The sequence below is a fragment of the Chinchilla lanigera genome, unplaced genomic scaffold (genome assembly GCF_000276665.1).
Source record: "Chinchilla lanigera isolate Chin_1 unplaced genomic scaffold, ChiLan1.0 scaffold00178, whole genome shotgun sequence".
Classification (NCBI taxonomy): domain Eukaryota; kingdom Metazoa; phylum Chordata; class Mammalia; order Rodentia; family Chinchillidae; genus Chinchilla; species Chinchilla lanigera.
In genome coordinates this window covers 56,758-77,277 of record NW_004955579.1, presented here as the reverse complement: position 1 = coordinate 77,277, position 20,520 = coordinate 56,758, and the positions used below count along the sequence as shown (strand labels likewise).

At 53.7% G+C, this 20,520-nt stretch overlaps 1 protein-coding gene across 1 annotated transcript in view; it reads left to right on the top strand.

The window, feature by feature from the left end:
• Positions 1–2,292: 2,292 nt before the first annotated feature.
• Mnx1 (motor neuron and pancreas homeobox 1) overlaps positions 2,293–20,520 on the top strand; it is a 23,124-nt gene continuing 4,896 nt past the window's right edge. Inside the window, exons 1-8 of the mRNA XM_005414103.2 lie at positions 2,293–2,378; positions 4,222–4,304; positions 14,229–14,350; positions 14,826–14,951; positions 15,147–15,301; positions 15,615–15,813; positions 17,033–17,284; positions 18,611–18,751. Coding sequence (XP_005414160.1) covers positions 2,293–2,378; positions 4,222–4,304; positions 14,229–14,350; positions 14,826–14,951; positions 15,147–15,301; positions 15,615–15,813; positions 17,033–17,284; positions 18,611–18,751 — 1,164 coding nt within the window. The remainder of the gene's footprint in view (positions 2,379–4,221; positions 4,305–14,228; positions 14,351–14,825; positions 14,952–15,146; positions 15,302–15,614; positions 15,814–17,032; positions 17,285–18,610; positions 18,752–20,520) is intronic.

Sequence of the window (20,520 nt, the reverse complement as noted above, 5' to 3'; positions counted from 1 at the left end):
AAAGTAGGAAGGAGAAATCCAGAGGGGAAGCACACTTCAGGGCTGGTTCCGTACAAACTGGGCGTTTCAAACGTGTGCAAGGGCGTGTGCAGATTGTGCCCAAGAAAGCTGCGACAGAGGGTGGAATTATCTAGGAAAAAACACAAATGGTCGGTAACGCATACTTTTCTCTTGTTTTTGAGACACAGTCTCGCTATATAGTCCAGACTGGCCTTCAACTCACTATGTAGTCTAGGCTGGTCTCAAATTCACAGTGACCCTCCTGCCTCAGCCTCTCGAGTGCTGGGATTACAGGTGCATGCCACCACTCCTGGCCTTTTTTCCTTTTAGCATTTCAAATATTTTTAAATCAGATTTTATTGGTACATGTTAGATATACATAATGATCACATTCATCATAGAGAATTTGTACCTGTACACGATAGAACTTTTTGTTCTTGTCCCATTCCCCCTCCTTTAACTCCACCTCCCCTCCCCATTTACAGAGGCTTTGTTTCCATGTTTTCCTTCTTTTCACATTTTTTTTACTTTTCCCTTCTCTCCTTTCCCCTCCACCTCCTTTGTTCCCCTCCCCACTTGAACATTCTTTTCCTATTTCACAATACCGGTTATGCATTTTGGTCCTTATCTACACTTTCGGTTATAATGCATACTTTTGAAAGTTTAATATCTGTGGTAAGTGCGGATAGAATAAATGAGATACTGCCTCTTACCCACCATATTGGCAGACTCTTCCAGGTCCTGCTGGGTTTGGCACGGGCTCCGGGCAGCGGGCTATGCAGTTGCCCATGGAAACAGAAGCGTCACTTGAGGTGACACATGTCCCAGGCTGCAGCAGGATGGGGTCTCCTCCCACAGGCACCCGACAGTTAGGAAGGGGGTAGGGCCCACACAGCTGGGCAGTGCACACATCCTGGCCACAGGTACCAGACTGAGATTGAGGGGCTGGGGATTTAGCTCAGTGGCCTGCCTGGCAAGCCCAAGGACGTGAGTTCGATTCCCGGTACCAGAGAAAAACAAACAAACAAAAAACAAAACAAAAAAAACCAGACTGAGATTGAGGACAGAGACCTGCAGCCAGCTCCTGCTCTCCTCTGCAGTGGAGCATCTTCTGTAGGTCTGATCAAGCAGGCACCACCTGCTTCCCAGCGGAAGGCTGAGGGCCACCAGACGTCAGCCCTCCGGAAGCTCAGACTCCTCAGGGATCAGGGCGGGGTGGGGGTTGGACTGAGCCGGAAGACCAGAGACCTGCTGCACCCTTGCTGGCCAAGGCTTCGAGGACATCACAGTTTGTCCCTGGCCACCTCCTCTGCCACCATCTGAGAAGGAAGAGAAGATGACTTGTGGATGCAGGATTGTCCCTTAGGACAGAGGCTTTATGACGTGGCCTGTCCCCTCAAACAGGGGCAACTGGTATTTGAGGTAGAATCGATGCTGGGGTTCCAGCCTGGCCAAGTGACCCACAGGACAGAAGGAGTCCCTGAGTGGGGACCTCTGGCCTGTGCACACAGGGTTGGCACCATGGAAGTCAGCCACGGGGGCGGCAGATGCTGCTAGAGGTCGCGACTCTGCCAGACCTGCTGCTGCGGGGAGGAAGGCAGCCCAAGGAAGGCGTGGCTGACCTGCCATCGGCCTGGATAATGGAGAAGGGGCTGAGTAACCCTCAGAAGCCACGTGTGCATTTACCAGTCGCAGAGTGGAGAAGACCGCACCAGTAGTGATCCCGAGTCGTGCTTAGTCTTCTCTGCCCGAATTGCCAACTAAGATAGTGTGCAGAGAGGACTGTGGATCCCATCAGCCTGATAGATGGCTCGAAACCAGCATCTCAAACCTCAGATGCCAGGCAGCTTGCGGGTGGCACGTGCCCAGGCAGCGGCTGCTGACCAGGTCCTCACCCTGCGTGGTGCTTTCTGGGGGAACATGCAGACCTTTCGTCCTTGCCACCCTGCTCCCCGGGGACCTGGAGTCCTCATGGCTCTGCTGTCGGATGCATTCACGTGCCTGGTGCTGTGTGAATGGGCACTGAAGCCGGCCCCAAGGGAAGAGGCGACGGTTAAAGAAAAAGTGAGATTGCAGGTTCTGCTGGGGTCAGAGGGGACCCTGGGTGGTGTCCTCAACCACTGCAAAGCCCCAGGATCACAGCTCTCACAGCCCTCGGCTCCAGAAGGAACAGAGAAGATGCTCACTGGAGACTGGGAGGGTCCTGTCCTGGAGTCACGGGTGTGGTAAAAGCTGGCGGCTCCCACAGTCAAAATGCTTCATCTCACGGTCTGCGGGCTGGAAGTCCCGATCATGTCATCAGGGCCACGCTCCCTCCAGGCTGCTCGGGAAGGACCTGACCCCGACCTCCTCCAGCTGCTGGTGGCTCCCAGACTGCGGTAACCTCTTGCCCACCCAAGCGTGGGGTCACATCGTGGTGCACATCCAAATTCTCCTTTTGTGTGAGCATCTATCACATCGGGTTAGGACCTGCACTGGTGGCCTCCTCTTAACAAGATCTGTGAAGAGCCCATCTCCAAATATGGTTACAGCCCATGCTACTGGGGACTCGGATTTCAGCTGGTAATTTAGGGGGACACGACTCAGTCCACAAGCAGGAAAAAGCAGAGGCGAGGCAGCAAAAGACAAAGAGTGCAGGCTTTGTAAAAGTAACACAATACTGTATAATTCTGATGCACACATCAGGAATGAACAAACCGCGGCATCCATGGTTACCCAAAGTCAGAATGTTGTGCAGAAATATATGTTCCTGTCTCAAACGCCCAGATTGATCTACAGAGAGTGTGTAAAGACAGGGTAGATTTACCTCCTTCTCCCTCCGACAGTTTGCCACGAGGACCCAGGCGATCGATGAGATATACAGCTCAGGAAAGCGCAGTATTAAACTGTCATTTTGTCAATAAAACGTCATTTCATCAATATAATGCCTGTGCGCCTGAATGTTTCTGCATAATTAATTCTGCTGATGCATTAAGGAATGTTATACACAATATTAATCAAAAAGTAGTGTCAATAGTAGGGTAATATATAAACCCAGATATAAGGATTACAAACCTCTTTGAAAGTTGTATTCCCACCGAGACACTTCTCATCTAGGAATATTTGTATTTTTTTCATAAAACTGCAATTTAAAAAATTAGTCAGTCAAGGAAAAGCAATTAGAGTAATACAGAGAAACCTCCAGGGAAATTAATTTTTTACAAAACATTGTTTGATAAATTGCACTCGGTGTTTGGAAAGTCCTGGACAGATGAGAACGGCCGTGACCCCGCGCCGTGGGTGGTTCTGCCACCTGTGAGGTGCTGTTGTCACTTCTGACAGCCCCCAGGGAGCCCTAACATCACACGGCCAGGAGCCAGGATGACCCGTGGAGATCTGGGTGTCTTTGCAGCAACTGGCCTGTTCCAGAACCTCGAGGCCACCTCAGAGGGCCAGGCAGGCTCTGGGAGAACAGGATCTGACCCTGGGGATCCCTGTTCCATCCCCTTTACCTCCTCGGTGCCTTCCCTGATTCCTGAGCTCCACCCCTGCGCTGATCCAGGGTGCTCAACACTTCTGCTTTCCTTCTGTCGGAGGCCACAGCCTGCCCGCCCTTCCCGTACCTTCTCAGCGCTCACCATGGGACCTGAGCCCCAACGCGCCACCCGCCACGGCTGTCGGCTTTGTTGGCCTTGAGTGGGCACACGGGGCTCCCTCACCCTGCCGGGTCCCCACCACAGGCTGTGGATGAGGTGTCCCTGCTGCTGCCCACTCGGTGGCGATATCACACAGACCCTCTTTCCCACCACCTTCTGCACCTAAGACCCGCCTGTGGGTGGGCATGTGGGAAGCGGGGACCAGAGAGTCACATTCGGAAGACACCTTCCTATGGGACTGCGGAAGGCACCTGGTGGGGCTGTGGCCTCAGAAGCCAACGGCCTGGGACTGTGAGCCTCGTGGCAAGGACTCGGGGCTGCCTGTGCAGGCGCTTGCATGCCTGGGGTGCCACCCAGCCTGGTCCCGGCCACTCTGGCCTGGACACAGATACAGAGCCAGTTCCCAGTGCGGTGACTGTAGAATGGCTGCCAGTCTCTGAGCCTCAGTCTCCTGATCTGGGAAATGGGGAGTGGTAGCATCAGCAGAACGGCACTGCAGAAACACAAGAAGGGACTGCGCTCCAGGCTGGGGCCCCGCCCAGACCAGGAGCCCGGGCGCAGCCTCTGTCTCAGTCTCGGCTCTCAGGCACGTGCCCCACATCGCCGCCCCCGCGCGGCCCAGGATGCTCGAGCAGTCCTCAGGTAACAAGGCCTTGAGGAGCTCAGCAGGTGAGGGGCTCTGCGCACCTGGGCAGCTGCCACACCCACTCCCAGGGTCCTCCTTCTGGGATTGACAAACATTATCTCCACTTTACAGATAAGATAAGGACACCAAAACCGCAGGGATTAAGTGACATGCTGAGGTCACACAGTGACCTGGGTGAGAGAGGCCACGACCCCAGCCGGCCAGGCCAGAGCCCGGCGCCCAGGAGACCGCGTGCTGCTCAGAGGTGCAAGTCACACACAAGCGGCAGCTGTGGGTTTCTGAGCTTCAGATGCATCGCTCACTCACACGACCCTGTTCTGAGAAGCTTCCCCACCAATTTGGCAACCTCCACTTTGCAAGGCTCCTAAATTTCCTCTTTGATTTTTAATTTTTTCAGGCAGGGACAGCATTGCCTGGCTCACCACCGGCATCGCTGGGCCACCTTGGCTGGCTCAGATTCCTAAAATTTAAAAAGCCACATTTGATGGAAAAGTGCATAGTACAGAATTGAATTTTTATTCACAACAGTCAGGTGAAGTTATTGTTGTGAACTGTTTTACATTTTTCTTTGATATCTTCAGAGACGACACTTGAATGCATTTTAATATAAAGGTTAATGTTGCATTAATAAAGGGCAGATGGGCACGCGATTGTAGATCACCTGATGGACTCTTTTAAAACCTCTTTAGCTGGCAAGACAGATATTATTGCCTCTGTATATCATTAGGACGCTCCCGTTTGAAGCAAATAGTCCTTATTAATTTAATTATTAAACCAAATTTGCAATCATTACAATCTCTTGCAAAAGAAAAATTGTATTATCAATATATTTCCCATCAAGTATTCCTAGGAGCTTACAATTATCTATAGATCTATTCCTGCTCTGAATGAGGTCCTATGTGTTAAATATTTTATCTTCTTCCTCTGATACCTCTTATCATCTAAACATGTTTTATAACAGCTTGGGAAAGGCAAGCTCCGTCTCCGAAGTTAAGGGCCCTCAGTGAAACGAGCGGTGATCCTGATGTATGTAAGTCAGGCAATAATTCCCACTTTCTGTCTGTCTAGCGTTTTCCCCTTGTGGCAAGATAAGTGTGAAAGATTCGCTAACTGAAAAAAAGTACAGCTCTGTAATCATTTAGGATAATGAAAAGGTGACAGTGATGCGGGCTGTGAGAATATTAATAAAATGTGTCCTAAGTTGCTCTTTAACTAAATCAATAGATCTCCACATAGAGGCTCCAGAGCTCTCTGGAGGGGCCACCGGCAGGGGGCAGTGTCCTTTGGGTCACGTCCACATTTTAAAAGCTTTCTGAAGCCTACAGTCCTCCCTGTCCCATGAGGGCCCTTCACTGGAGCCTTTAGACCCTCACGTTGGAACGGGGATTAGCACGCCTGTTCTATACAGCCTCTCTCTGTCTCTCTCTCTCTGGCTGCTGGGCCCTAGAAACTCAATATGTGCTGACAGTTTTAAAGAAAGCAATGAAATGTACTGTTAAATTCAGTTTGCTGTGCTACTCTAAGGAGGAGATGAGAGCGGTCCTTCCTGCCACAATGCTCAAGAAGCACCCAGCTGAACACAACCTTATATCCATGTAAGTCTGCCTATTAAAACAGATTTCTAGTGAACACCAAAAAGCATAGATGACTACCTCTCATTACCAGACGCTTCACCAGGGAACAAGGGGGAAAGAAGACACTAACTCAGGGGGAAATATGGAAGGGACAACCAGCGGTCAGTGGATTTTAATGGTCCCTGTTCTGATAAATGGCCACTCGCTCTTTAGAACACACCGGCCAGCGCCCAGGGGCTGTAATAGAGCAAGAATGTTGCTCTGCTCTTGTCTGGAGAGGAATGGCTTCTAATTACTTGAGAACTGACATGACTCTTGGCCTGGTCTCCCAGGTCACTCACTGTCTTTCCTCCTTGCCACTTGCGGAATGAAGGGCCCCAGGGAGGGTGAATCTGCCCGAGTCTATCAGACGAGATCGGCCGCGGTCAGGGAGGTCCAGCTGTGGACTGCCGGTGTCTATCAGAGCCTGAACATCTCCCCCGCTTCCACCAAGTATTCCTGGGTATTCCCAAGTATTCCTGGTACAGAGCAAGGAATGTGGCTTTCAGCACTTTGTAGGAAATCGTGAAAGGTGACGGATCGGTCCCGACGCAGAGCAAACCAGACCTCCTGCAGGACGAGACTTCTATCTTGTTCTACAGAAGCCAGGAGAGTAAGTGGGTCTGCAGAGCGGCGCCGGGCTGTGTAGTACTCCACAGCTTTTGGGTGGTTCTTGAATTTAGTGCTACACGCTAAAAACTAAAGCCAAAGAGCAGCCAGTCAGCCATCTGGGCAGGACTGGCACCCTCACTGGCTCCCCAGCGAACCCCCAACTGTAGGAGTCTGGCTTTGGTGGCTTTGGGGAAGGCAAGGTCGAGCTGGGTTGATGTAGTGTGTTATTAGCTGTTTATACAGTACTGAAGCGGCACATGACGTATGAAAAATGACTTTCCGATCCCAGGGAATAAATCAGGCCTAGCAAGTGATTCCACTTAATACTTAGCTTTAGCCAGTAAAATATTACACCTGCTATTACTCAGGGCAAACACAGCCCCTTCCATTTGTTTATTGAGGCAACCATTTATTTGAGGACATTTAATTGCAATAGTGAAGGCTGACTTGGGGGTTAATCCCAGTTTATCGATGCAATTAAAAGCAGTGTGTGCTGGGTCTCATATTTATTATCTCAAGGTAGAATGTTGACACAGCCCAGTGTCGCACTGGGTGTGCTCAAGGGTATCTGTGCTGTGCAAGGTGTGAGGTGGGGTGGCCGACGGGCGAACGGCAAACACGCTGCGTTCTGCGGCAGCGTTTGCATAATCTAATTGGGAAAAGGCTTCTAATTTGATTTTACTTGGAGCAACATGAGTTTAAATTGTTCTATAGATCCAGCACTGTTTGGTTTCTTGTCAATGATTCATGGTATTTTAATGCTCAATGGGCACACAGGAAAACTTCTCATCGCACATTTGGCAGCATTCCACGATTACCTTGGCCTAAATTCCACCCCCTGTTCCTCCCCCAAGTGCTAGATCCCTTCCCCCTAAAGTGCAGGTTTCCTAAGCTCAGGTCCAAGTCAGCTCCGGGGCATCTGCCCTGTCTCGGCCTGACGGTCCTGGCCCCTTGTGCACTCAGCCGGGTGGTCGGCCTGGGGCTTGGATGAGAATCTGCGGCTGCCCCATCCTGGGTCCCCTGTGAGACACAGGCAAAGAGGGCAACTGCGAAGGCCATACAGACCTTTCTCTTTAGGGAACCCCTCCCAGCTCATTTCACAAATCCAGCGTTACACTGACCCCAAGGCCAAACACAAATACTAAAGGAAAGAAGATGACAGGCTCATCTCCCTGATGGACAGAGATGCAAAAGTCCTCAGCAAAATGCTGGAAAACTGAACTCAAGAAACATGAAAAGGATCACTCCCAGAATCACTGGGATTTATCTCTGGGATGCCAGGGTGGTTTAACAAATCAATATTGTGGGGCTGGGGATTTAGCTCAGTGGCAAAGTGCCTGCCTGTCAAGCGCAAGGTCGTGAGTTCAGTTTCCGGTACCGGAGAAAAACCAAAAAAAACAAAACAAAAACAAAAACAAAAAACAAAAAAACAAATCAATATTGTGATACATAACTGCAAAGGAACAAAGGACAAAAAAACCCATATTATCATCTCACTAGATACATAAAATATCTGACACAATTTAACATGCTCTTTTGATAAAAACACTTATCACACGACGCTTACAAAGACTATGCTTCAATGCAATAAAGGCCTGTCTGACAGATTCTGCGCTAACATTATCGGCCAATAGCTAAAGCTGTTCCTCTAGGATCAGGAGGAAGACAGGGATGCCTGCTCCCTGTCCCATCGAGCACGGTGCTAGAGGCCCTAGCCAGGGCCATGGGGCAAAAGTTTCCATGGAGAGGAAGAAGTAAAACTGCCTCTGTCCTCCAATGACATGATTTTATATAAAGATAACTCTACCAAGTGCTCCACAAAAAATGTTAGAACTTATAAAAAATTCAGTGTAGTGACAGGATATAAAACCAACATACAAAAAATAAGCAGCATTTCCATACACTAGTGGTGAATTGTCTGAAAAGAAAAATTTTAAATAATCCCATTTACACTAACAGTAAAAAAGAATAAAATACTTATGTGTATTAAAAACTGTAAAGCATTGATTAAAGAAATTGAAGACTACAAATAAATGGAAAGGTATTCCCAAGTTCACAGATCAGAGGAATTAATATTGTTTTTGTCTGTTTGTTTGTGTTTGTTTTTTTCTGGTACCGGGAATCGAACCCATGACCTTGCACTTGCCAGGCAGGCGCTGTGCCTCTGAGCTAAATCCCCAGCCTCTGGAATTAATATTGTTAAAAATGTCCTTACCAGGCCGGGGATTTAGCTCAGTGGCGCAAGTGCCTGCCTGGCAAGCGTGAGGTTGTGAGTTTGATTCCCGGTACTGAAAAAAAAAAAATTGTCCTTACTATCCAAAGAGATGTATAGATTCAACACAATCCCTGTCAAATTCCAACTGCATTTTCCACAGAAGGAGGAAAAAAATCCTAAAATTCATATGGAACTACAAAAGACCCCCCAAGAGCCAAAACCATTTTGAGAGAGACCAAAGTTGAAAGCATCTCACTTCATAATTTCAGAATGTATTAGGAAGTTGTAGAAGTCAAAACAGCATGGTACTGGCATAAAAACGGATGCGGAGACTAATGGAACAGGACCAAAGGCCAAGAAATCAACCCACACTTATAAAGTCAAGAAATATCTGAGAGGGCTGCCAAGGATACAGCACGCGAGAGGCTAGACTCTCTCAAAACTGATGCTGGGGAGTGCTGGGGATGCAGCTCAGTGGTAGAGCGCTTGCCTAGCACCGAACCCTGTAAGGAGTAAAGCAGCAAAGAAGGAAGGGAGCGAGGGAAGGGGCGGAGGGAGAGGAAGAAGGGAAAGGGAGAGGGAGGACAGAGGGAGGGAGAAAGGGGGGAAGGGAAGAAGGAAGGAAGGACGGGAAAACTGGATGTCTGCAAAAGCAACAGTGAGGCTTGTCCTTGTCTTTACCACTCCCAAAAATTAACTCAAAATGGATAAAATGGGTTACAGACTCAAAAGAGACTGGCCACTCTAGAACTCTCAGAAGCAAACACAGAGGAAAAGCCCCTTGACAGTGGTCTCTCCAATGCCTTTTTGAATATGAGTCCCAAAGCACAGAAAACAAAGATAAAAAATGAACAAGCGGTTCACACTTAACCAGAAAGCTTCTGCCCAGCAAAGGAAACAAGGAAGTGAGCAGGCAGCCCGCGGCAGGTGGGAACCTTTGCAAGCCACATTTCTGGCAAGTGGTTAATATCCAGACTGTACTAGGGGCTCATATCTCTCCAGAGCAAAAAGCAAATACTGTGATTTAAAAATGGACAGAGGACCTGAACAGTTTCCCACAAAAGGAATGCAAGCAGTCAGCAGTCCAGGGAAGGGTGCTCCGCAGCGCCGCTCCTTGGAGAAGTCGAGAACACAGGGAGTTCTCCCCTCACACCTGTGAGAAGGGCCGCTGCCCAACGGACAAGGGGCGAATGCGGACAGGACGGGAAGCGCGGGGCAGGTGTGCGCTTTGGGCAGGCATGTAAACCAGCGCAGCCATTACCAGAAAACGGGGGGAAGATGCCTTGAAAATGGAATCATGTATGGTCCAGCCACCCCTGCTCCAAGCATGCGCCCAGGGAAATGGACTCAGGTGTCTGCTTTCCTGCATTTATTGCAACCTTATTCACAACAGCCCTGATGTGGACAGGTACCAAGTGTCCACCCACGGGGGAATGGAAAGACAATGTGGTGTGTGTCAGCGACAGAGTATTACTCAGTCATGAAAAGGAAGGGTGTGAGACAAGTGACGGTGCATTGGCTACCTTGCTCAGGGCATTTATTTCATAGTGTCCACCACCAAATTATCACATTATTCACTTGCCGTATATATAATTTTCTTCGTCAATTATACCTCAGTAAATCTGGTAAAAACCAAAACCCTCTCTTCTTCCCCTTTGGTTATGGTTTTCATTTTTCTGGTTACACTTTGGTAGCCTTTATTTTGGCTTTGACATTTCTAGCTCTAATTGTGTCTGGCTTTAACGTTTGCCTACCAATATTTGAGACCATCTCCCCACTGGATTCTGCTTGCTTCTCACAGGAAGCGGGGCAGAACAGCCTGCAGTTCCTTGTCGCCTCTGTCTCCTCCTCTTCCCACCAGCACACAGCTGGTGCCACCTCCTTCTTCCCCACGAGTGGTCCCTGGCTTGCAGTGTCCTTGCCCACTCTCGCTGCTGCCCTGCCCCAGACAGCCAGGCGTTCAGGTGACAGAGCCCGGCTGGGGTCCGAGAGGACGGGGCTCAACTCTGGCTCTGCCACTTGCTAGCTGTGCGGTCTGGGGGCAAAGCAACCAGAACTGTGTCCCTCATCTGTAAAATGGGGCCAAGGCATGTAAAGCAGCTGACTGACTGCACTGGATTCCCAACCAACTTAACCCATCCTCTTCTCCGTGGAGCTTCTGCTGTGTTTTAAAGGCCACAAATAAAAGAGGCTCCCTTGTATCTGAGGATCCGATCCCCTGCGGAACGACTCCTTGGGGTGGCAAAGTACATTTTCATGAATGATGAAACCAAGGCTCAAAGATATTCAGCAAACTGCCAAGACGATCAGCAGTAAGGCAGGACAAGAACCAGGACTGTCAGCCTCCTGCAAGCGGCACAAAGACCAAGTCCTGGTGCCGCGTCTCAGCATCCAGTGCTCTTTTCCTTCTCCTGCATTCAGGGGAGAAAGAGTCTCAGGTGCACCCAGTCCCACCAGTTCCAGGTTCAAGGCTGCTTTTCTCCAGGTGCAGCTTCCTCCCTGTTCCTGTCCCCCCTCACAGTGGACGGATGCTTCTCTCCCGGTGCGTACCTGAGTCCTTTCCCTCCCCCACAAGCCCTTGGTACTAAGCGGTCACAGGCATGGCTTAGTAAGCACTTGCTGCTTCGATCATGAGAAACACACATGTGAATGTCATCCAGAGCGGGGGTGGGGATGCGGCAGATGTTCCACAGGGATGGGGGGTGGCAGGGGTGGAGGCTTCAGGGTAACTGCAGTGCGCCCTGGAACCTGGCCGGTCCCCTTTGAGGACCTACCTGAGCCATCACTCTGATGCTGCTCAGAAGGGCCCTCCTGGACTGGGGATACAGGGCAGTGGCACAAGCACCTGCCTGGCAATCGCAAGGTCCTGAGTTCGATTCCCGGTACCAAAAAAAAAAAAAAAAGAAGGGCCGTCCTTCTGCCTCTAGCCAGCAGTTTCCAGGGGCAACCCCACATGCTGGGGGCTGTGCAGATGTCTACAGATCTCTGTCAGCCCTGCTGTCTGGTTGCCAGGGACACCCCTTCCACCTGTGGGGGGACAGGCACAGCTCTCAACTAGAAGGAGGAGCTGACTTGCCCTCTACATCCTACCAGAAGAGTTTACCTTGGGTGCCCGAAGTCTCTGCCCCATCCCTGGAGGTGACAGCATCCTCCCAACATTTCAGCCTGCGCAGGCAAGAAAGGGCTGCCAGGCCCAAGGACCTAACATCTGCATTTCCCTTAAAAATGTGATCTTACCGAAGGTCCTCCCTTCCACGAGATCAGGTATAACTGACAGGCTCTCTGCGGCGTGACGTTCTCCCAAGGACCCCAGGGAGGGGTCAGGAAAGAGGCCCAGCCCTGTCCTGGCCTTGTCTGGGGGAACACTTTACCTCTGTAGGGTCTTCCTCCAGGCCTCTAGGGTGTGGACCTAAGATCCCCTCCCTCGAGTCAAACACTGCAGCCAGGAACCCTCTGCCCTAGAGCTGGGCACGCGCCAGTTCCCTCAGGGAAACCCACACTTCATGTCTTAGGACACAGGCCAAAAGGGGGTCTCTGCTCAGATAAGGATCCTGAGGCGGCAGGCCATACTCCTGGGGGCTCCTTTCCACCCAGAAAGTCCCTGGGAGGAGGACACCAACTTGACTAGCTGAGCGGTCGAGGGATGGGGAGGCCTGGTCAATCCCGTCTCCCAACCCAGCAAGGGCCGCAGAGACCCTGGAGGAGAGCAGGGCAGGGAAGAGGTGTCTGCGGATCTGTGGGTGGTGGAGCCCACACCCCTAGACCAGGATGTGCATCTGCAGCGCAGCGGTGCCCGGGGATCTGCTTGCACCCTGGGGCTGAGCAGAGGCAGGGGTGTCTTCCCTTCCAGCCAGCCAGGGCCTTGGTAACTTGCGGGCGGTGGGTAGGTTGGAGAGTGCAGGGACCTGGGCGAGGGGGCCGGACCGGGACTCCACACCACGGGGAATACCAGGCCTGAGGCCACCGTTTAGAAAGTGATCAGGGGTTGGGGGAGGAACCGACTGGGAGGGGACAGTCTTTTGATCTACGCCCCAGGCGCCCTCCATTCTCAGGGCTCAGGCCCAGGAGGTGCCTGGGGCACTGGAGGGACACAGCCCCTGCTCCTCTGCATCCAACCTGGGGCTGGGGCCAGGCAAACCTGGAAGTGCCACTTGGGGGGCTCGAGCCCCAGGGCAGCCTGGCCTGGGGTCGAAGCCAGACAGGGGCGAGGCGTTAAAACCACCTCACAGCTCTGTCCCCACACACCGCAGGCGGCTGTCCCGTATTCTAACTGCAAACGGACTCTAGTTGCTTAAAATATGGCAACGTCGATAGGACTAATTAATTGGAAATAAGAAACGAAAGAATACAATTAAACGAGAAGAGAATCATTTTCTAATTTAATAGAGGGACATTTATAAAGATCACAAGCTAAAAGGCATCGAATGATTCTATCGACATTGTATTAAATCAGAGCCAGCCCGTGCGGGCAGGAGGACCCTACAAGGATGTCCCAGTCCACAAGACTAAGCGGCCTGCCTGTCCCTGTCCCTGTGCTTGTGCCTGTCCTGTCCCTGTCCTGCCGGGTGGGACGGGCTCTGAACGGCCAACGCAGAGCTGGGAGTGTCCTGCCTCCCGGAGTCCGGGGCGCAGATATATTACAACCAAATTACTAATTGCAAAATGAAATTGTCAATAAAGCTTCCCCCTTGCGTATACAATATCCTTAAATATTAAGATATTTTATTAGACCCATTTCCTAACAATAATTTATTGCAATAAAACAGACACTGCAGGTCCCCTGAAATTGTCTTTTCATAATGAATAAATTCAAGTGGGCTAATTAATATATAAACTAGCCCGATTTGTCAAGTTGATTTGTATTTTAGTTAATTGTGAAAGTAATTACCACATGGTCAAATTAACAGCTTTCTGGAAATGACCAAGCCTGAGGTTTTATTTCCTTCCTGGGTGAAGAAAATTCATTTTTCCAAGCTCTTGATGTGATGAATAAAAGTCATAAATCTAGGTGATTGGTGCAGGCAGAGTCTAAATGGCTTCATATTTCATTTTAGGTTTAATAGAAATATTCATGCTCTGTTTTAATGAAATTAAATTGAAGGGGGATGGGGCTGGGAGGCCGCGGAGGGTTGCTGGGGGCTTAAAGGGACCGCACAGATTTTCCTCCCACCCGGCCGGGTGCCTAGGTCCCCACTTCTGTGACTGACCTGCTCCTTTCCTTGGCCGAGGACGGGTGGAGGAGGGTGCTGCCTGGGCCTCTCACCTAGAGTGCAGGTGGACACCCCACCTGGAACCTGGGCCAGGTGCACTATCTTGGGTCCCCCAGCGTGAGCCACGCCCTCAAGGAGTCCTGGAGCAGTCGGGAGAGTCCTGTGCTCTGCGCCTGCTCTGGTTACACTGCCCTGGGTCCTAGGGTCCCGCCCTGGCACCTTTTGAGGACCAGAAGATGAGGTCTGTAAGGCCCGGTGCTGTTCCTCAGACCCCTGCACCCTCCTTCTCCTCCCAAGGGCAGGCCCAGCATCCTCCTCCCCTCCCGGGTGACCCTGGCCAGACCGGGCACCGAGGCCTCTCCGGGGCAGAGCGGGGGAAGCGCCCCAGACCCGGCCATGCTGCGTCCTCACTGGGTCAGGTACTGGAGTTTAGGGGCCCAGCTGTCGTCTCCCTGGCCCCAGGAAGGACCTGGCCAGCCGGGCCCCTTAATGGAGCTGATCTGTGACTTGTTGATTTCCCCTGAGCAAATCAGGGTTTGATGCAGTTCAGCAGGAGTGGTGAGCTGATGAATTGACAAAAACTAATCAGCTTTATTGGGAAACAGGTTAAGGGCGCGGGTGAGCCGGTCACCCCCAGCCTGACCCCCGCGTCCATTAGCCCAGCGAGCCGCTGATTGGAGTGGGGAGGCCGCCCGCGTATGCTCTGAAATTGCTTTCATAAACTAACCATTATCAGCAGTCGATGCGGGCAGCTAATTTAGAGAAGACGTCCCGGCACGACACATCTGTCATTCAGGTTTATGCATCATTATCTCATTTACAGAATGTCGCACTGTAATATGTGTTTTTGGCAATAGGCTTGGCCCTGCGCCCGGGCTCCACCACTCCTTTTAGCCACATGGCAGGGACCCTTCTACTAGCCGCTGGACGCCTCTTCCCCTCTGCGGGGCCTGGAATCACGGATTGGAGTCTAGAGCCCCTCACACGCACGTACCCGCCTTCACGCGCCTGCCTCCTGAGGTGAGCACGTGGGCGCACACGAACGTGCACACACCACAGTGCGGGCTCCCAGCAGCCTGCGCCTCTCTCTTGAGCCTGAGGGACGGGTGCTCTCCCACCTGGGAGCTGCATGTCAGTTCTGGGTCCTGCCCTGGCACCCACGTGCCCCGAGTGCAGCCTTAAGGTGCGCGACCCGCTCCACCACCCCCTCCCCAGGCTGAGGAGCCCAGGTTGCCCAAGCGTCCGCACCCCGGGATCGCCCGTTCCCTCCGGCTGCACCGGCAGCCTGACCTTCTAGCCCCGGGGCGGGCTGCACACTCCCCTGCTGCGGCTCCAGCACAGATGTGCTGCCGGGAGAGGCCACCTGTTCGGTGGGTAATTATTTTAATGCAAGGGGCCCAGAGTCACCAGGTTCGCGCCTCCTGCAGCGACAGACGGCTGCAGGGCTGCGGGGCTCCCGGCCTTTCAAAGGAATTTCCCAGATGGGTCGGGGGGAGGCTGGGGCGGGTCACCAGGGGCCCTTTAACGAGTTCATTAGCCAAATGATCTCCCACTGCCAGGGCGGGAGAACTGCACGGCGGGGGAGCCGGCGGTCCTTCCCCTCGAGCTGGGTCTCTGCCGGAGCCGGGAGAGAAAAGGTCCCCCTTGTGGAGGCCGGGTGCCGCCCACAGCAGCACCCCACAGGTACGAGCCTCCCCTCACAAGCACGTGGGAGAAAGTGATCCGGGTCGCGAAAGGAAGCAAGTGCCATCCACAGCTCGGGCTTCGACGGAGGACGCAGCTCCTGGCCGGGGCTCCAGGGCTGCAGTGGAGCCCGGGGGTTCTGAGCAGCGCTGAGGCTTCTCTAAGTGGGGTCGAGTGCCAGGTGCGCTTTGTCACAGGTGTGAGGGGCAGCAGAGGAGACCTTGGGAGACACAACGTAAAATACTGAAGCAGAGCCTCCTGGCGGGCTTGGGAGGGGTCAGAGTCCTTCTTAAACACGCCCTCCTCCCGCACTGGCTGCGACCTTGGCCTCCCAGGCCTGCCACTCCTCTTAGGTAACTCTGGCCACCAGTTCTGGGGGTCGGAGGGCAGAAAACCCTTGACTGGACCAGCGTCCTTCTACCCTGCACAGCACAGCACAGCACAGCCCCAGGCAGAAAACACGGATGGGGCTGGGAGCCGGCCGAGAAAAGCTGCCGAGGAAGGAACAGGTGCCCTGTCCTGGTCCTGCAGGCAGAAGACCCCTCCTGGGGTCCAAGGTCTTGGCCGCAGAGGCCTTGTGCCCAACGGGGACCTCCCTGTGCCTGCCAGGGTCTCCCTCTTTTCCTCCTTTGCTGGCCTCTTCCCTTCCTCCCTCTCTGCCGCCAGCAGCCGCAGCTTCTGCCGCCTCAGCAACTCCTAAATAGACCAATTATCCGGGACTTCCTGCCATTATCTAACACGGATTTGGACATTAGTGCGCTACTATTCGGCCATAATTTCGAGTCAGAATGCACTAAAAAATTCACTCACTGGAGCATTACAATGTTCCTGGGCAACGTGTGCCTCTGCGTGTTTGTGCTTCCTCCCTGCGTGTCTAACCCCCACCCCAGCGGCCGGGCGGTCCTCTCCCAGTCCCGGACAGACGTGGCAGCCAGTGGTCTGCTGATTTGTTGTGTGCCTGTGTGTGTTTGTCCCGGTGGCACAGTGCCCTGAAGTGTGCCCTCCTCCACCTGGCGGGTGGTCAGCAGACGGGTGGGTGAGGAAGGCGTGCACACACCATGCTGAGGGACAATCCCAAGGAGCCTTGCAAGCCAAGTCTTCAGCGTCTCACGCAGAGCTGGGAGCTGGGCACCACTGTTCTGCTCTTCAAACTCAGACCCCTCCCACCTGCAAGGGTCACCAGGGAGTGGCCAGATGCTGGTGCCCTTTGGAGGGGGCAGCTTGGTGCCACATTCTGATGCTCACCGTGTGAGCACTTGCAGTGCACTCGGTCCTGAGCCCTGTGACCCTACAACAAAATAAATAAAAATCTGCATCAAAAGACACGGTTCCAAGGAGCCTTTCCTTTCTGCTGACACCGCGGTTCCCCAACAGGATTAAGGGTGCTCAGGTGACACCCCCATTTGTTTCTGTTCCAGATCCAGAGCTTCTCGTCTGTGCAACAGAAGCCAGAAACACGTTGGGTTCCGGGGTCAGAAGGAGCAGGCAGGGAAGCCGGAAGCTGCCCAGCTCTGGGCATAAAGCGGACAGCTGGATGCCTGCAGAAAGTTCCTAGAGGGGACCCAGGAGCTATTGGGCTGGACACATTCGTCTGCAGCAACCTCTCCCGAAACTTCACCGGGCCCCCTGGGCTGGATGCTTGCAGTGAGGGCTGGCCAGAAGGACCGCCAGTGACACCCCAGGGCTCAGCGTAGGTGTCCCCAGGAAGGTAGGGTCAGGGATGAGGGCCACAGGACAGCCAGCTGTGCAGGGAGAGGCAGGGGAAAGGATGGAGCGGTGGCAGACACAGCCCTTCTCAGGGATGGGGGGGGTGCAGGTCCACGCTGCCTGAGTCTCCCCCACACCCCTTAAAGGCTGCCTCCAGGGGTCAGGGGGGAGGTCACAGATCAAAGGGTGGCACTGTGGACTTGGTGCCTTTGGCCCTGGCCCTGCAGGGCTGGGATGAGTGGGGGGAACGGATGGATCTTCCTGCCACAGCTCACATTCCTGTGACCCCAGCTGTGGCTGCTCCCCCATGCACTTCCGGGCACAGCTGAGGAGGACGTGGGTCTCTCGTGGGTGCAGCACTCACCCTCCTCCTCCTCCTCCTCCTGCCCTGCCCCACTGCTTCTCCAGCAAGTCGCACTGCCACTTGAGGGCCTGTGTCCCCGCCTCTGGTCTGGTCAGTCCCCCAGCATCCCCAGCTGGTCTTCAAGCCTGGTGTGCTTCAAATGAAACAGAAGTAAGCTACATTCAGGGGGCTGCACAGGACAGGCCCTCTTCTCAGGAGGCCCTGGGTGCGGGTCTTCAGCAGGGGGAGGTGGCAGGTACACAGAGGGACCAAGGAGAGCCACCCTCTCCCCCCCACCCCCGTTCTCGGCCTTGGGGAGCCGCTGCAGCTCTCCTTGTACCTTCCGTGCTTCACTGAAGGGCATCCGTGTATAGGTGACAGGAAAGGGACTTCCCACTGCCCACCTTGGCTATGCAAATACCTAGGTTTGGCTCCAAATCCTCAAAGCTCTTCGTGCCTAACTCCAGAGACCAGACACAGATTATCGCCCGCTTTCTCTTTTGCAGCCATTTATGTAAATCTCCAAGCTCTCTCCCGAGGGGCAGCAGGAGGCGTGGCTATAGGCGGTATTCAGTGACCTGACACCCCCCACACCTAAGAAAGGGACCTCGAGCCAGATGGGCGGGTGGCGAGGGACACTAATTCTTCTGCCTCCCCGGGAAGCCACTCTCCCTGGGCTGCTGGAGACCCAGGGCTGAGAGCCCTTTGATCTCTCAACTGGGCCTTTCCAAAGCCCCAAGGGAGCTCCGCTTCAGCGAGGCTGGGCCAGCCCGGGTAGCGGTGCCAAGAGACTCAGCATGCCGGCTTGACATCTTGTAAACCACAACGAAGATCCTGAACTTGGTCCAGAAAGCCCCTCTGCTTCGAGTTCTGATCTCAAACTGGGGCACTGTGGGATCACTTCCGGACCCTCTCTGATCCATTCTGTTTGGCCTCTGCTTTGCAGACAGAGGCAGGAACCCTGCAGTCAGGGGTCACAGGCAAGCCCTGTCCTGCAGCACAGGGCCCCACAGGAGGGTGCGGCTCAGAGCCGGTTCCCGGGGAGCGTTCTCCAGGGGCGCCCCCACCCCACCTCCAGGACCCAGCGGTAAGGGTGGTGGTGAGCCGCTGGGAAGTATGGTTACAGCAGAAAGAAAGAGGGCAGTGAATTCTTCTGAGGCTTATGGGAACAGAGAGCAATTCTGCAGAGGAAGCAGTGCCCACCCCCACCCATGGGAGCCTTGGCCTTAAGTTGGACAGGCGGGAGGGCAGGTTCTGGGGATCCTTCTCGGAATGGTCTCTGCATCCACGCCCTTCCTCCTGCTTCTGAATCCTTTCCCTGGGGACCTGCCCCAGGGTGAATGGGAAGGTGGTCCTGAAGGAGGTGGGGCCTCAGCAGCTCACTGCCCAGGGGAGTGGGCGCAGCCACTGGCGTCCTGTCCAGAAGTGGGACCAGAATCTCAGCTTCCTCTCCTGGGCATCATGGAGGTTGGCTTGTGTGGTCATGGCAGTCAGATTTGTCCCAACCCAACTCTCTGACTTCCCTGTTGCTGAGACTGAATCCCATCACTTAGGAGGCTGAGGCAGGAGAATCACTGACACTTCAAGGCCAACCTGGACTACATATCCTGTACCAAAAGACAACAAACAAGAAACGAAAAAGAAAAAGCACGTGGCACAGAGGAAATGTTGAGGACATGTGGTGTCCCCTGTCCCCCACAGTGGCAGCACTGCCTTTGACATCCCAGAGACATAGTATCTAAAGATAAGACACAGGGCCGGGATATAGCTCAGCGGTACTAGCGCCTGCCTGGCAAGTGCAAGGTCCTGAGTTCCATTCCTGATACCAAAAAAAAAGAAAAAAAGAAAAAAAGAAAAAAAGACAAGACACAGACTTTGTAATCTGAACTAGAATTTCTACGATCTCGATATTGGATATTGTTATCAGCTTTCGCAAAGTCGTGGGGCATTTATTCCTGAAGCTGTCGCTAACCTCCTAACCTTCCCAACTGTGCCTACTGCAGAACTAACTTGCCTCTGTCAGATGAGAAAGAAATGTCCCTCCTGCCGGCAAAGCCCGGGTACCAGCTCTCACCCTTTAAACCCCTTTAGTGCCTTTCTGGGCAGTCCCACACAGGTCTCCCCTCACCCCCGCCCCCGGCCGGCAGCCCATCCTTGGGCCCCTTCACCTGGACAGGAAGCCTGCCCCCCCACCCCGTTAGGGAAGCTCACTCTAACGGGGTTGTTGACACAGCCTGGTGCTGGTGGCTGCTCGCCTTCCCAACCAGCCTGTGAATTCCTTCGCCTTCGAGAAGGCTTCCAGAAGCCCTTGGAAGTGGTCATACTGTAAATATCTGATGTGTGTGAAGGGTCTCTGGATTCTCTTCTCTGTCGTGCCCAGCCCCGGGAAGCCTTTGCCCCTGATTCCTCAGCTGCTGGGCAGTCGGGGAGCCTTCCTTTGCTGCTCTCCGTCGAGGTGGTGGGTGGGCCGCCGCCTGCTGCCCGCCGGCCACCTTTGCAGGGAGGCAGAGTGTCGTCTGCAAGACCAGCTTGGTGGCATAGGAGCAAAGTCTCCGACGGGCTCAGCGCGCACAGCCTCTGCGCTCCTTCCCTCGCCCGGAGGCAGGGGAGAGGCTCCCCCAGATAATCCGTGGACGCCGAACTGGAGCTCCCACGCACATTTACGCACACGCGCGAGCGCGCGCGTACACACACACACACACACAACGAGGTGCACGGGACTTCCCAGTCAGGTGTGCAGGTTCGACTTCCACAGAGCTGAGGGCGGAAACAGTGCCCGGGTGCGCCCTGGAGATCTGGGAGCGCGAGGGCGGGACTGCCCGGCTCCCCCAGATACGCGTGGGCAGGCTCCGGGGG